We start from the raw sequence: 15,945 nt of genomic DNA, 5'->3' as shown, positions 1-15,945 counted from the left end.
TACTGGATTTTGGCCCGACTCAATACCCGATCGGGCACCGAACCGGGCCACATACCAATCTTCCCCGCCCTTAAGCCCAGCCACCCTCGTATGAACCCCAACCGGGCATCCCCTACCCTACCCGATTTTTCCCCCTTTCCCCCTTGTTCTTTCCTCTCTTTCCCACCTATACTCGGTTTTAATATACATGGGGGTCCGGTCGGTCTAGCATCGAGTGCAATCTTTCTCAAATCTTCCCCAATCTTCTCCGCCCGGTCACATATCTGGTCACCATCGTATGAAGCCCGGTCGAGCGTCACCTACCCCTACCCGATTTTTCCCCCTTTTCCCCTTGTTCTTTCCTCTCTTTCCCACCTATACTCGGTTTTAATATACATGGGGGTCCGGTCAGCCTAGCACCGGGTGCAATCTTCCCAAAATCTTCCCCAATTTTCTCCGCCCAGTCACATACTCGGTCACCATCGTATGAAGCCCGACCGAGTAAGATCGATTTCCGAAAAGTCATTTTTAAGCCTAAAATTATTCAGAAAACGTTGAACATGATGTTTTAGGAAAAAAAATTAACATTCAACATAAATCTAACATAGATTTCAAACAATCATTTTATAGCATCTAATATAAACTAACATTGAGTGAAAAAAAATGAAAATCTATACCTGATTAGTTGAAAAATCTCAAATAATCTTCAATGAAAAGAAAAATGGCAAGGGAAATTGAGATAAATGGAGTGAGATTGAGGACATAGTAGAAAGTGACCGAAAATGGCAAGGGAAAATAGTGAGAGTGGGTTTTTGAAGGGTTTGAGTAACTTTTGAAATGTGAAGGGCATTAGGATAATTTTACTTAGTTTTCAAAATTGTGAGGTCAAAAAAACCATCTTTTTAAAAAGGGTCCAAAATTCAAAATGAGAATTTCAAAAGAGCTATTTTTGTCAATTGTCCTAAACCTGGACAAGTAATGTTTATACACTTATTCTTAATAATAATAAAAAAAAAAACATAAAAACTAAAACTCCGTTTGGTAATTATTTAGTTTTTGTTTTGGAAAATTAAGTTATAGACACTATTTCCACCTTTGAATTTTTTCATTTGTTATCTACATTTTATTAATGATTTAAAAAATCAAGTCAAATGTTGAAAACTAAAAAAAAAAAATAGCTTTAAAAAACATGTTTTCATTTTTAAAATTCAGCTAAGAATTTACAATTGCACTTAAAAAGATGCAAATCATGATAAGAAATGAAAAGGAAATAAACTTAATTTTTAAAAACCAAAAACAAAAAACAAAGATCATGTTTGGTAACCATTTTGTTTTTTAAAATTAAGTCTATATCACCTATATTTCTTACCATGATTTACATTTTTCTGTTGAATTCTTAGCCAAATTCTAAAAACAAAAACAACTTTTAAAAGCTACTTTTTTTAGTTTTCAAACTTTTATTTGGTTTTTTAAACCAAGTAGATAACAGAAAAAGAAATTTAGAGATGGAAGTAATGTCTATATACTTAATTTTCAACAACAAAAATAAAAAATAAAATGATTATTAAACGGAACAAAATTAATTACCAAACAGTACCTAAATAATTATAAAACGAGGCTTAGACTTCCACTTTTACATCGAATAAGTCTCTAAACTTTAAATTTTATTTCTAAGAGATTTCTAATAAATTTGAAACTTCCAAAGCTACGTTGATCTGTTGAAATTTTCATATTAATATAACACAACTTTTGACAATGTGTCTTGTAAATAAGTGAATTTTAAAAAATATCAAAATTTAAAAGTTGAATTCATAATTTCAAAGTTAGAAGGACCAAACAAACTCAAAAGATGTATTATTTCATTTCACAAAATCACGTCGTTACAACAAACAATGGATTGAAATAGTAGAGAAAGTAAGACTAACTTTTCCCATTCCTATACCATTTTACTGGAATGCTTTCATAGGGAAAACAAAAGTCATTTTGATCTATTTTGAATATTGGAAGTAGACAGTGGAAGGTTATTCTTGTAAAGACAGCTGCTTCCTTTCAGTAGTTTCTCAAGTCAATAGATAATCATCTTTGCCTCTTGCAAGCAATCAAATCAATTCAAAAACCTAATATTTGTTCTTTATATCGTTAATGACAATCTTATTTTACTGTTCTTGCAGTGGCTATGTATGTCCTCCCAATGCCTTTGCTGTTTTTTGCTGGCTCTGATAGTTATTTACTCTTTCCCGACTCAAGAGGCAGGTTTGTTTCCGATCATTGTATTTCGTTCCAGGACAACCTAGGCTTGATAACAAGTTTTCTTTTAACGATCAACAACAGAGCTCGGTGAATGCGGCGAAATCTTTAACGGGAGCTTCGGGGATTGGAAGCATTGCCATACCTGCAATCTTGAAGCATGCTGATATGATAGGCTGGGGAGCACTGGCACTGGACTTCTCTTCCCTTTTAGTTCTTGTGGTGGCCATTTTTTGTTATTTATGGATGAGTAAGGAGGAAGACTACAACATACTCCGAGTCTAAGATGTGTGTTTCATAAAGTACTCGTGAGGTCCATAAAAAAATATCTTCTAAAGAGATCCGATTTGAAACTATTTTATATTAAAATAATTTCAAATGTTTTCCTTAATTTTGTCCTGGTCAACAAACAATTCAATATACCTCTTGACCCTTACAAATCCCAGTCAAATAGTAGTTATTTGTGGCACCTATTTTTACACCATTTCATAAACTCGAGAAGATTGTAAAATAGGGAGGAAAACCGATACATATTCTTATTGCCTAAGTTCAAATCTTTTTCTTTTTCTATCACGGCATACATGCTAAAATACAAAATCCAAAACACACCAACACCCAATTTGAAACTCAAACATCCACTATAAGATTTGCTTTTGGGAGAAACAAACAATTTCTATTTATAGGCCCCATTTGACAACCATTTTGTTTTTTTGTTTTAGTTATTAAAAATTAAACCTACTTTCACCTCTGAATTTCTTTATTTATTATCTACTTTTCATCAATGGTTTAAAAAACTAAGTCAAAATTTTGAGGAAAAAAAAATAACTTTCAAAAAATAATTTTATTTTTTAAATTTGACTAAGAATAAAACTATTGTACTTAAGAAAAATATAAGTTATGGTAAGAAAGATGATACAAACTTAATTTTAAAAAATAAAAATAAAAAACAAAATGAATACCAAATATAATCTTACTTATTCTTTTTCGGTTTGTGAGAGATTAAAGGATGCGGTTCTAGTTTAGAAGAGCTTTTGGCTTATAAAGGGCTAAAAATGATAGTTTGCCCAAGCCATCTAGGGTTAGAAAAAACGATATATTTCTCCCCTCCAAGAGAGATTATGAATTTTAGCCTTTGTGTCATGACAATTGTTTCCTGGTGTGATTGTTTAATGTTAACAGTGGAGTACAACCTTCTCAAAGATTTGATGGAATAGCTCCAAGAGTGCGGGAACTCATGGCTGGAAATAGTCCTTATGGTTTTGATATCCGGTAGGAATAATTAAAATCAAAATCCAGGTTGGTTAGTGAGCCAAGTGATAGGAAACTATCTAGCTTAGTTCAAATAGCACTTGTTTGGTTAAACATTTTTTTTGTTGTTAAATGCTACGGCCTAAATGCTAAACTATTGTTCGAATGGGTGTTCACCCCCAAAGTGTTCCCAAACAGCATGCATACATCCATAAGTAACTTAGTGCAACATGACAAATTTCATCGAGAGGAATCAGTAAAGAAAAAAAAAAACGAACATCTTACAACAAAACATTAATATTTGAAAATATTTATCAAAAGAAGTAAAGCCAAAACACGATATTGAAGCAAGGAAAAGTGAAATCCAAAAACAGAGAAAACATGATAGGCGATTGGTAAGCCGATGTTTTGACTTTTCTAGTTCGTCACATCGAGAATGGCGAACCTAGTCGCTGAGGAAGTGTTTGAGGCAAAAGGTATCCATTGATGCACCTTTAGTTTAGCATCCACTTTTTTGTTTTGACAGCTCAACACGAAGGTGCTTACGAGACGCTACTCAAAAAACATTAGTGATAGGCGACCAGATTTGGGAAGGATTAGGCGACAAGCACATTGTCGATAAAGTAGATCCAACCCACAATTAAGTATGAATGTATATATCAATATATCCATATATCCGTAAACTCAAGGGTTTGATACCAATATTAAATATTCATGGACATCTCCAACATCTTTTATAAATGCTTGTAAAATACAAAAATATCATCTATGTAGTCTAATAAGAATATGACTATTAATAATAATATTCATAACTCAATTTTGGAGTAAAAACAACTTAATTATTAATCTAAATAAATTTTATAAATTTCATAACTTATAGAAATATTCATTGATATCGTTATTTTATTGATATATCTATTGATATCTCCGTAAAATTGAAATCGTCAACTCTCTCTATCCCTTTGTAATGAAGGAATTTCCAATGCTGGGTGGTGTTCTAACTTTCGGGTAAGAGTATGTAAGTCCGTTGATCTAAATATCGATATTTTAATCCTTGCCCACATCTTTTTACTAATGAAACTCTACAATACCTTGTCCAAAGGACCATTGCTGGACAAATGGCCCAGTTGGCTCAGGACAATAGAAGCTTAACGCCTGAAGCAAGGTAAAGGATTTCAAGAAATGAAACCCTCACCCTTTTGAATGGTTGTCCAGGGACCCATTAGTAGCTGTGGTTGTCATTCATCGAGATCACTTACACCACATGAACTATCAAGATGATCAGAAGGTGCGGTGTGCAATATTCATGATTTGAGATGATGCACATTTTTTTTTTTTTGGGTACGAGTTAGCAAAGAGATACATCGCCATTTCGTAATGAACCAGTCACTTGGCGCAATTCAGATAAGCATTCTACAGGAAGTATTTCACTACTATAGCTCGGTAGTTTCAAGCATCTCCAACAAAGCGACAAATCCATGGATGCGAACAAAATAGTTCAAAAAACTTCCTCGCTTTTCCCAAAGTTAGTAGACATTGACACCAAGAAGACAAACGTTCTATAGATAACATAATGCATAATGAGCCCCAAGAGCCCTTTGGATCAATATTACTCAAAAAATGCCACGACCAACTCGTGGGCAGAAAGCAGCAACCCTCCAGACAAGAAGGCACTGGTGACGATAAGCTAATGTGCAGCTCATGTGGACGATGCCACTAGAGTCGATGCTTGGCACAAACTGGTGCATGCTTTAGATGGGGCCAGAAAAGGCATATGACAGAGAATTTTGTTGGGAATGTTACCAAGGATAGACGGAAGCAACCCTTGAATTCTAGGCAAACTAGGACAGCAAGTCAAATCCATCAACAAGGAAAAGTATTTGCTACCACCCAGCAAGAAACTGACAACTCTAGTGTAGTGGTGACAAATACACTACCTAATCTTAGAAGCTCTACTAGGGTGTTATTTGATTCAATGTCTACTCACTCTTTTATCAGTGCAGCGTTCATAACTCAAAATAAGTTAGAGTAATAGTCATTAAACTATAGTTCGTCTATGGCCACTCCAAGTTAATGAGAAAGTGAAACCTGCTAGGTGTTAGTGTCAGATCGCCTGATAGCTGCAACATTAATAGTATTAGACATGAGCGACTTTGATGTTATCCATATATGCCATGTTAGAGGAATACGTTAATGAACAGAGATCACATCTAAACAAAAGTATAGTTAATAAATGCTTAAAAGAATTTATAATTACTATATATACCAACCAAAGTACACCTACTTTTTCTGTGTCTTGACCATAGAAATTATAAAGTTGACAACACCTGTGGCAGTTTGTAGGCATATTATTCTCTTAGAAGCAAATTAAAACAAGTAGGTAGCATGGCCCGAATCCAGATACAAGGGATGCAAGAAAATGCCAGAAATATCCGGTGCTAAATCTAAATTTCGAAACTTGGTCTAAATCCTGGCTTGATGGGTTACACAAACATAACTTAATGTCAAAACAAAAATGGACTTCACTCTAGAGACATCGTACAACGGAAGAGGGTTCTTCTCACAGAATAGGTAAGGAAAAAAATCACTAAACAAGCAGTCATTGTGAAATTACCAAGCCAGGAAAGATTTCATTGAGCACAGTAAAATTTGGTTTTCTTAAACAAGGATCTTTCAATCTCTCATCCGCATTCCATTACCATCATACACTGGAATCATCAATATTTTATCCATTGTAATTTGTAAACTTCTTTTTTTCTTTTAATATGCACGAGTATTTAAATTATTCATACACTATGTAAAGCGCCGCAAATTACTAGAACTCTCTTGAATACTAAACTTGTCGCCAATAAAACCAACAGTCCACTGAGGCATAATCTGGTGGCTGGCCATAGACCTGTAATTTAAGTACAGTCCACAACTTGGCAAAAGCAATCAAAGCACTAAACATACTCATTCTCTTCAAGTTAGAGGTTTAATTCCTCACTCTCGCTTCTTGTACTAAAAAAAGCCATGTTTCAAAGACCAAACATTAAATTCATTTTGAATGACATGTTTTGAAGTGAGTTTGACTATGACAAAATTGATTTAAACCATTTCAAAATCACTAATCCAAGCATGCCAGAACGCTAAACCTGCCCTAAATTAAGGAATGTGGATAAAGCCTTGGTTGCTCCAAATCTCTAACTCAAATGATGAACTAAGCAATTCTACTACTAACACATGCAATGCAGTAGTTTCCTTTTTCTATTATCAAAACACGATTACGGATTGCAAAGAGCAGCAAATGGCAAACAAATCCACGAAGAAAAAGAAAGAAGCAAGAAGATTCAACAGTTTCCGAAGATAACTCACAAAAGTCAATTATATGCGAAGGAAAAATCAGGTCTCCTCAAAGAAATGGTAATTCACAAAGCTTGCTCTGCTAGAATAAGCGTTTATAGACTTTAATTCTACTTACATTCTCAAGCATCCTCAGAAGACAACGCGAAAAAGAGGCGCATCGGAGCCGCTTGCCGGCAGAATCTCCCAACGGCAGGGCTCGAGGTCATCGGAGACGGGGCAGTAACCGGCGAGAGTGACCTTGTCGGAGGAAGAGGAAACGGAGCCGAACTCAAAGACCGTCACAGTGGCAGCCGGTCGGGGAACTTCGACGGCGCCATTCAGGCCGGGGACTTCGGCAGGTTGAGAGACATTCTTCTGAGGAGGCGGTGGCTTGGAATTGGAGTCCGATGGCGGAGATTGGCCTTTCCACCATGAGAGGAGACCCATCGGGAAGATTTCACCGAAGATTGAGTGAAATATGGTTTAGGGTTTTGGAAATGAAATAGTTTGAAAGTGGATAAAGGCTTTGGACGTAACGTCGCAACGTTGCTTTTCTTCTGATGTGTAATGCTGATGTCTTTAGTCCAGAACATTCCGACCGCCTTCTCAACTTTTAAAGTTAACGCCTCTTTGATAATGGTTAGAGTTTAAGCCACGTTTATTAATCACTTTGTTTCGTTTTTATTTTTTGAAAATTAAATCTATATATTTTTATCGTCGAATTCCTTGTTTTGTTATCTATTTTTTATTGACGATTTAACAAATCAAGTCAAATTTTGAAAATTATAAAAGTTATTTAAAAAAATTATTTTTATTTTTGAAATTTTGCTAAGAATTAAACCATTATACTTTATTACAAATCATTGTAAGAAACGTAGATGATATAAACATAATTTTCAAAAACAAAAATAAAAAAAATCAAATGGTTACCAAACGAGTTTTAGTTTTTAGTTTTTGGTTTTTTATTTTTTGTTTTTGAAAATTAAGCCTATAAATACTACTTACACCTTCAAATTTCTTATCTGTTATCTAATTTTTATCAACTGTACTTAAAAAAGTAGCTTTTGATTTTTTTTTTTTTTTAAATGGCTAAGAATTCAACTATTGAACTTAAGAAATATGCAAATATTATAAGAATTGAGGAGGAAAAAAGCTTAATCTTCAAAAACAAAAAAACAAAACGGTTATCAAATGTGGCCTAAATAATTAATTTTCCTAATTTATATATCTATCGAGAAATTTCCTTTTCCATTTTACAGTTCTACATCCAAACACAAATTTTTAATTGTAATATAACTCAACTCTCCTAAACACCCCCTGATATTAATCTAAAGTTGAAAATAATATTAATTTTGTCGTTAAGTTTTGGGTTGAGATTTCATTTGGTAGTTAGGTGGCAAAGTGTTACTTTAGTCATTCAATTTTTAGTTTGTTTTTATTTAGTCCATAGGTTTTAAAATATTATAAGTTTATATTTGAGAATTGAGTTTTGTTTCAATTTGGTCCTTAGGTTCCAAGATTTTATACTTTTAGCATTAAATTTTCACTAAATACTCATTTTCTATATTTAATGTTATTTTCTATTAATTAATTAAAAAACTAAAAGGAAAATGAAAAATGAAAAATACTTATATATACAAAGAAAAGTTTGCTTTGTGATAAACTATAGTTGGACAATTGAGTGGAGTGCAAATTAGGTGCAACTAAGAATGCATCTAAGCATCTTATCTTTATTCTTATCTACTTTCAGGTTCATTTTTGGATTCTATTTATAGTCTCTTCACTCTCAAAATGTTCATTTTGATTTTGAAGCTTTGGTTCTTGTTCACTTTGTATTGTCAAAAGGTGACAAATTTAATTCCTATTTCTAAAATTTTAACATAAAATTCATACACAATAAAAATCTATTTATACAAATTTATAATCACAAGAAAATTTAGTAAATGAAGTGTCATGCTAAAATTTCAATAAAAAATGAAAATGAAGGAACTAAAACATTCATTTTTTAGAGTACAAAGATCAAAATAAATATTTTAGAAGTATAGAGATCAAAATGAACAAAAGTTACAAGAATAGGAACTAAAATGAATCAAAGTTGAAAGTACTAAAATCAAAGTAGTATTTAGTATTTAAACTTAAACTCTATCTGGTTTATATATCTTTTGTGTTAAATTACTCGTTTAATCTCTAAACTTTCAAGCCTACATCTATTGGGTCCTTGGACTTTAAAATGACTAGTTGGAAACATGTATGATGTGTCATATTCATAACTTTTCAACTATGTGGTCCTATGATCTTCTCTTGAAGATGCCCAGCCTAAAGGCTAACTCTAGTCAATATTTTTCGTGAGTCTTTTACTCTGTCGGACCTCAGGCGAGGCTCTTCCATCCTTTACTGAGCTTACTTTTTCTTTTGCTGCACGACCTGCATCGAAAATCCACTCAAACAGTTGCACACGTGAGGATCATTTTGCTCATCATCATCCTTGTTTTTAACCGAGTGTTCTCAACTCGATGCTTGCAACTTGGCTTGCTCTCAATGTGTGTCGCCCCTTTTGTTCATTTCAACACTTTCAACTCTCTTAATTGGCTTCCTTCGACTTGACCTTGCCTTTACTCTATGTTAAGGCACTTTCGATGCGTCAAAGCATCCTTCTTTCATCCTGGTTCTCAACTACTCAGTCATTCCACTTCTCATATCATGTTGAGGGAAAATACTGGGATGAGTCCTGACCTTTTACAAAGTCAATACTACTTTATCAAAGCCCACTTTAAGCTTCATGCTGAATCTTGAGTCAAGAAATTGCTTAACTTGCAAACCAGGGTAAACCTTGCCTCTAGCCGAGCAAAGACTAGCTTTCAAACACCCATTGGGTGCCCATCGATACTCAACGATGTCATCCCAGACCTTAGAATGAAATAAAGCTTCTTTTTGCATTTGGGCACTTCGAGACGACCATTAGGTTGTTCGTACTTATCAGGACTAACCAAACATCCACCAACCGCACATTATCGTGACATAATGACACTTGCGACCATACTATGTCGTTTGAGGATACTGTGTCATAACACAGGTTATACTACAACCTTTGGTCATTTCGAGAAGGCATTATGTTGGCACACTAGGACCACTTAACACTGTTATTGGGTTATTCCTCCTCATGAGATGTTTCCCAAGACACTCACTCTACAACACTCGGTCTCGCCATTACACACCCATATGCCATGTGATAGCTCACTTAGGCATCTTAGCCTATGGGTGGTGGAGAGCCAACACCATGCCTAAAGGATCTCAGTGAAGAGAACCTTGAGCAGAAGCAAGATCGTCCCAATTCCCATTTTTTATAGAATGAAATTTTTACATAAAAAAAAAGCACAAATTATGCATTTACATAAATTACAGCATGCTATAAAAATATGGTTTTAGAAACCCTTACTTTTGAAGACAGATCTTTAAGAATCCCTCAAACTAGAAGTAGGCAATACCACGATGGCGACCTTGGTATTCTCAAGTAAAGAACCCGGGAGTGGTGAGCTTTGACTATTTTGGAATGAGGGAATGAATTTAGAGTAGAGAAGATGATGAGGAATTGTGATTGATCTCTAAGAACAAGAACTCACAAAACGTTTTTGTCTCACTCATTATCAAGAAAAGAAGACTCTCATTTTTTCAAAAATGCCAAATATATCATCAACCACCACTTACGTGGGTGGAGAGAAAAAATAGGGGAGGGAGTTGTAACTTCCTCCTAAATTCAAATAAATTAATTTTAATAAATAAAATAATAAAATTAATTTATATAAAAATAATATATATATATACATATATATTAAACTACATGTTATATTAAATATGATAACTAACTTATCATAATATATATATTAAACTACATGTTATATCAAATATAGCTTATAACCTATAGATTTAATATTGTATCATATACAATAGAACCTATAGATTCTTTTCTCTCTTATATGACATTTAATATAAATCAAATTTATATTAAATTTAACAATTATGAATCCAATTCATACAAGTAATATTTGAATCTTATTCAAATATTTATTTCCTCTCATAAATGTTATAATGTATCAAATAAATTATAATAATCATATCACATATAATCAAAATAACTTAATTATATCATATATAATTAAATCCCTTATTTATTTTGAATAATTCATATTAATCCAAAAACTTATTCTCATTTAATCCTATTGAGCTACCAAGGAGACCTCATGGATTTGTAGCTTCAAGCTCCAACGGTACATGAATAATTAATCAAACTCTTTAATTAAATTATTCATCATCTGTTAACTATCGGGCACTCCATTAAAGACCGATAACTACACTTTTTGCACTATAGATATATTTCTGTGTCCATTGGATATAACTAATCAACAGTACGATGACTTTAAGCAGGGGGTGCATTGTCGACTCCACGATGGAGGCCGGGTATGTAGCGGCTTATGAAGCTGCTAAGGAGGTCGTTTGGCTCAAGAAGTTCCTGACATATCTTGAAATTGTTTTAGACATGTCTAGGCCCATCACCCTCTATTATGAAAATAGTGGTGCTGTGGCAAACTCCAAGGAGCCCAGGAGTCACAAGTACGACAAACATATAGAGCGGAAGTATCATCTCATCTGCGAGATAGTGCATCGAGAAAATGTGATAGTCATGAAGATCGCTTTGGAGCACAACGTTGCTGACCCGTTACAAAGGCTCTCATAGCTACCGTTTTTTAGGGTCACCTTCTGAGCATGGGTCTACGGGACCGCCCTCATCTGGATTAGGGCAAGTGGGAGATTTTTGTACTAGGCCTTAGTGCCCTAGTTTATTGTTTTGTACTAGTTGTTTGTACACCCGACTTGCTTTGGGACAAGTGGAAGATTGTTGGATTTGATGCCCTAAACTCTCATTGGGTCCTGTAGTTTGTAAACACTATATTGAATAAATGCTTGTGATGTAATAATATATGATATTTTTCTTCACTATTGTCTATGAAACATTGGATGTTTTAATTGCTTTACCACAAACCAATAAACTAAGATCCCTGGTTATCATTGTAACTTAAGCATGTATGTGGAGACATACAGGTGGACCATGCCTTAAGTGATAACCAAAATGGTCTGTAGTATATGGATATAGGAGAGAAACCTTATTCTGGTAACGCTACGGATGTGGCTCACTTTGTAGAATAGTTACAAGTGTTGTGACTTGCTACAGATGGTCTGATCCTGATCATTCAAACATGCGAGCGAGAACGTCTTATACAAATGAGTTTGTATAAGACCGGACCATGAAGTGTTATAGTCTCGTTATATAATGTCGTTCATGACAGAGACTTCACTTCACTGAGATGACCATCGGTAACATGACCTCAATCCCAAGTAAGTTGGGAACTCCTGCCTTTGAGGATGATCCTTTGATTTGCATGGGTGCCAGTGGCCAGATTGCCGATTCAAACCTACCACTTTGGGGATTCGTCTGATTTGGGAGCTGGAAACTCAGCTACACAAAATGGAATTCACTCCTTCCTCGAAGCAGGGGCAAGTAGATAGATTACTCCCTTAAAAGTTGATTCTAGGGCTTGAACGATGTGGTGCCACACACCTTCTCATGGCCCAAGAGGTGTCCACACATAGTAGGACTATGTTGTATTGTTCATTAGAGGGATTAGTGGTACTTAAGGAGTTAAATACAACTACAGGGGCAAAACGGTAAATTGGCCTAGCTGTACTTACGAGCATCTGTGAAGGGTTATCGTACTGTTCATTGGTTATATCTGATGGACACAGAAATATATCTGTGGTGAGAAGAGTGCAGTTGTCGGTCTTTAGTGGAATGTCTGGCAGTTAACGGATTGTGGATCTCGTGACTAAAAAGTTTAGTTAGCTATTCACGTACCATTGGAGCTTCGAGCCATAGGTCCATAAGACCCCCTTGGTAACTCAATAGATTCAAGTTGAGAATCAGTTTTTGTGTGAGTTTGAAGTGTTCAAATTGACAAAAGGGAGTTCGATTATATATGATATGATTGAACTGGTCAATTATATATGCTATGGTTAACATGATGTATGAGATACATTAATTGGAGGAAAATGATATAAATATGATTTATATCTAGTGGAGGAAAAATAGACTATGGTTTAGATGTTGCATATGATGTGATATTAAACTATAGGTTATAAATATAATATGATTATATGTATTTTTTAATTCAACAATTATGAGATAATTGTTGGTTTTTCTCCATAACCGTACAAGATAGTAGGAGGTTACATTCAGTTTTTGTAACTGAAGGATAAAATGAAAATAGTTTTCATTTTGCAAAGATATCGGTTAATCGCTTCACAATTGAGTACACTGCCCATCATTTAGTAAACGAGAGCCTACACGATAGGTCAAGTGATCCTAAACGATCGTGTACGTGTGCGGGCTTCCTAAACAATTGTCTTGCTTTTCTAAGTGATCGCATGCTTATGACATATAGATATGCATGTCATCTTAAGCCTTTTACTTAGAATTATGAAGATTGTTAGGCAGAATATGCGTCGATCATGCTAGGAATTCATGAGAAAAAGAGTTTTGCGTTGATCAGCATGTCAAATCTCAACTAACCCATTACTTTGCGTTAATTATGTGTTCAATGTTCTATTTTTGTAGCCAATGCAGGAAATGAATGCAAAAGCGGAAACCGAACCATCGCATAGACGACCGCTTATGGAGAAACACTCCATCGCAAGGCAAACACATCGATTAATGCATGGATATTTTGGTAATTAGCCGTATGCATCTATTGTTTGGGAATTGCGCTCGTTAAACGATTGCGGTCATCATGTAGAGTTGCGGTGTTAAGTGAATGCGGCCATTGAATGATTGCGGCTACGTGACAACGTATTCTAATGGGATCAATACAAAGTTGGTGGAATGAACGCATTAACGCATCTACCTCGAGAAAATCCAAAGTTAATGCTGACATTTCATCTACCACGCCATTGGTGGCAGAGGTTTAGAAAGGACTAACACGCCGAACGTCAGACTCAGAGCAGTCCAATTAATGTTGTCGTCGATCCAAACTATATAAATAGAAGCCGATGAGTAGAAATTCAGATCATCCAGAGATTATCCCTTCATCCGGGGATTTTCCCCGCGATCTAGACAAACTGCGTGAGAAGATGGCTGAGAGTTTTTCACCTCCTTCATCCATTTCGAGTGAAAACCGGAGCCTTCAACCAGAGTTACGAGAGAGTTAGCTCCTCCACGCATCTATGGCACCACCGGCAACCTTGATGCACATCCGCTGGAAGCGAATCTTTTCTTCCAGCTGGTCATTTCTTTTCCTTTCTTTTCTCATATTATATTGTATAACATTTTGAAATTAAGAAATTAATATAATGTATTTTCAATGCATTTCTCTCTTCCTTTGACTTCATCTCCATCTTCTTGCTTAGCATCTTTACTTTCATTGCAACACTTAGTGAGATTGCTTGGGTATTGCATACTTAGTCATGTGGATTAGGGATATGAAGCATGTAGCAACCCACTGAGAGGTGTGCATTGTGCGAGTATGTGAATAATCTTATTTGCTTAGTGTGAAGCTATGCAACGCCTGTCTATGGGCTAATGCATTGCTTGTTTATGAGTGAAGTCAGCAACAATCAACTGCCCGAGAGGATAAGTGGTTGGACGCATTAAGCAATGTATGTGTTGTTCACTAAGGATAGTAACAACCTTGCATCAACAAGCTCATGCATTTGTCTTGCTTATGTTGTGCCCAACATCCCTTTAGAGCTACTCGAGAGAGAGTCTAAAGAAAGAACCTAATGCTCGAGAGAGCTAGGTTAGAATCTAGACTCGAGAGAGCAAGATTAGATCGGCATAAGGGAGAGATAGGGACTTAGAGATAAGCTCTGTTTGTCAACACTACATCGCATGCACCCTAGGAATAGGAATGGTGATATGTGGTCGCCTTGTTTGTGTATCATCGCATAGACAAGAATTAGATGCTTATGTGTAGGCCCTATAGACACCTCTGCACATACATCGCATGCGTTCTAGCATTAGAAGCCATAACATTCGCACTGAGAGATGGTTTACTATTGTATGAGTGTTGCATGATCGCATTAGTTTGTGCTGACTAAGGTTCCCTTGCGGTCGCTCTTAAGGGTTGCAATGAAAACATCTCCACATTTTTTCCATTTTCCCATTCATTTATTTTATGTCAAGGTTTGTCGCATCTCTACCTTTCATGCATATTCTCATTGCGTTGTCTCTTAGATAGGAGTAGAAGTAGGATTAACGTAGCAATATCCCCTCCATTCTTTTATTTATACCACTGCATGCACAATCACCACAAACATATAGATACAAGTCCTTTGTTCGACCTCAGGTTACCTGAGAAACTTACGTTCATGTTATACTTGGCATGAACGCAAGAAAACTTGTGGCAAGACGCATGGTCATTGCATACATTCGTTAACGCATTTCCATTCCAACACATGAACATCGACGCATGGCTATCAACGCATATTTTAGGAACATGCATTACAATAATGCGTCCAAGGGAAGTTGGTTGTCGAGTAAAATTGACTTCCAATTTCCGTGCATCACTCGCGCAAGAGATTTTACTAAACGATCATCCACAATTTACTATACGATCGTGTACCTTTTACTAAACAATCAAGCATCCGTCTATACGATAGACTTCAGATATCTCCCACTTGCTTGGTCGTTGTAAACGATCGTCGTTTCCTCCTCCCCTCTACCAAATCCAACAGAGCCCACACTTCAAGAATACCAAGGTTTCTAAGTGGTTGTGTCCTCCTTGCTACCCTATTCATGAGAAGTACATTCGGTGTAGATGACAGCGTGATTTGGTGGACAATAGACTTTACGATCTCAGCGACAGCGAGAGTTGTTGGCTTTACGAGAGCGAGATTTAAAGAGAAGAAGAGTTCTTCAACTGGTATGTCTCTCGTTCCTTTGCATTTAAATTTGAAAAGCATACCGTAATTTGTTGTTAAATGTATAACTTGTATATTTGTTAGTGAATGCGGTATTTTTGTCACAATGAGTTTGGAACGATCTTGCTTCCCCTCATAGGTACTCTTTGATAAGAGTTCTTTCAATATGAATTGCTCCTC

General features: G+C 35.5%; 1 protein-coding gene across 2 annotated transcripts; it reads right to left on the bottom strand.

Moving 5' to 3' along the window:
• Window positions 1–4,800: 4,800 nt before the first annotated feature.
• On the bottom strand, window positions 4,801–7,372 carry LOC120077159. Of its 2 annotated transcripts, none has more exons than XM_039031064.1 (2): window positions 6,935–7,372; window positions 4,801–5,594 (listed from the first exon to the last, which is right to left on the bottom strand). In XM_039031064.1, exon 1 carries the CDS (start codon window positions 7,243–7,245, stop codon window positions 6,949–6,951), a length of 297 nt encoding a protein of 98 aa, XP_038886992.1. In that variant the 5' UTR covers window positions 7,246–7,372; the 3' UTR covers window positions 4,801–5,594; window positions 6,935–6,948. The 2 variants fall into 2 exon arrangements, with proteins under 2 accessions (XP_038886992.1, XP_038886991.1); XM_039031063.1 differs by lacking the exon at window positions 4,801–5,594 and adding an exon at window positions 5,895–6,370.
• Between the last annotated feature and the right edge of the window lie 8,573 nt (window positions 7,373–15,945).

Source organism: Benincasa hispida, chromosome 5 (genome assembly GCF_009727055.1).
Source record: "Benincasa hispida cultivar B227 chromosome 5, ASM972705v1, whole genome shotgun sequence".
In the NCBI taxonomy this organism is placed as follows: domain Eukaryota; kingdom Viridiplantae; phylum Streptophyta; class Magnoliopsida; order Cucurbitales; family Cucurbitaceae; genus Benincasa; species Benincasa hispida.
This window is presented reverse-complemented; position numbering and strand designations above follow the sequence as displayed.

Excerpts from the sequence above, each read along its gene's own strand:
- LOC120077159 (XM_039031064.1), bottom strand. The coding sequence starts at position 7,245 with ATGGGTCTCCTCTCATGGTGGAAAGGCCAATCTCCGCCATCGGACTCC.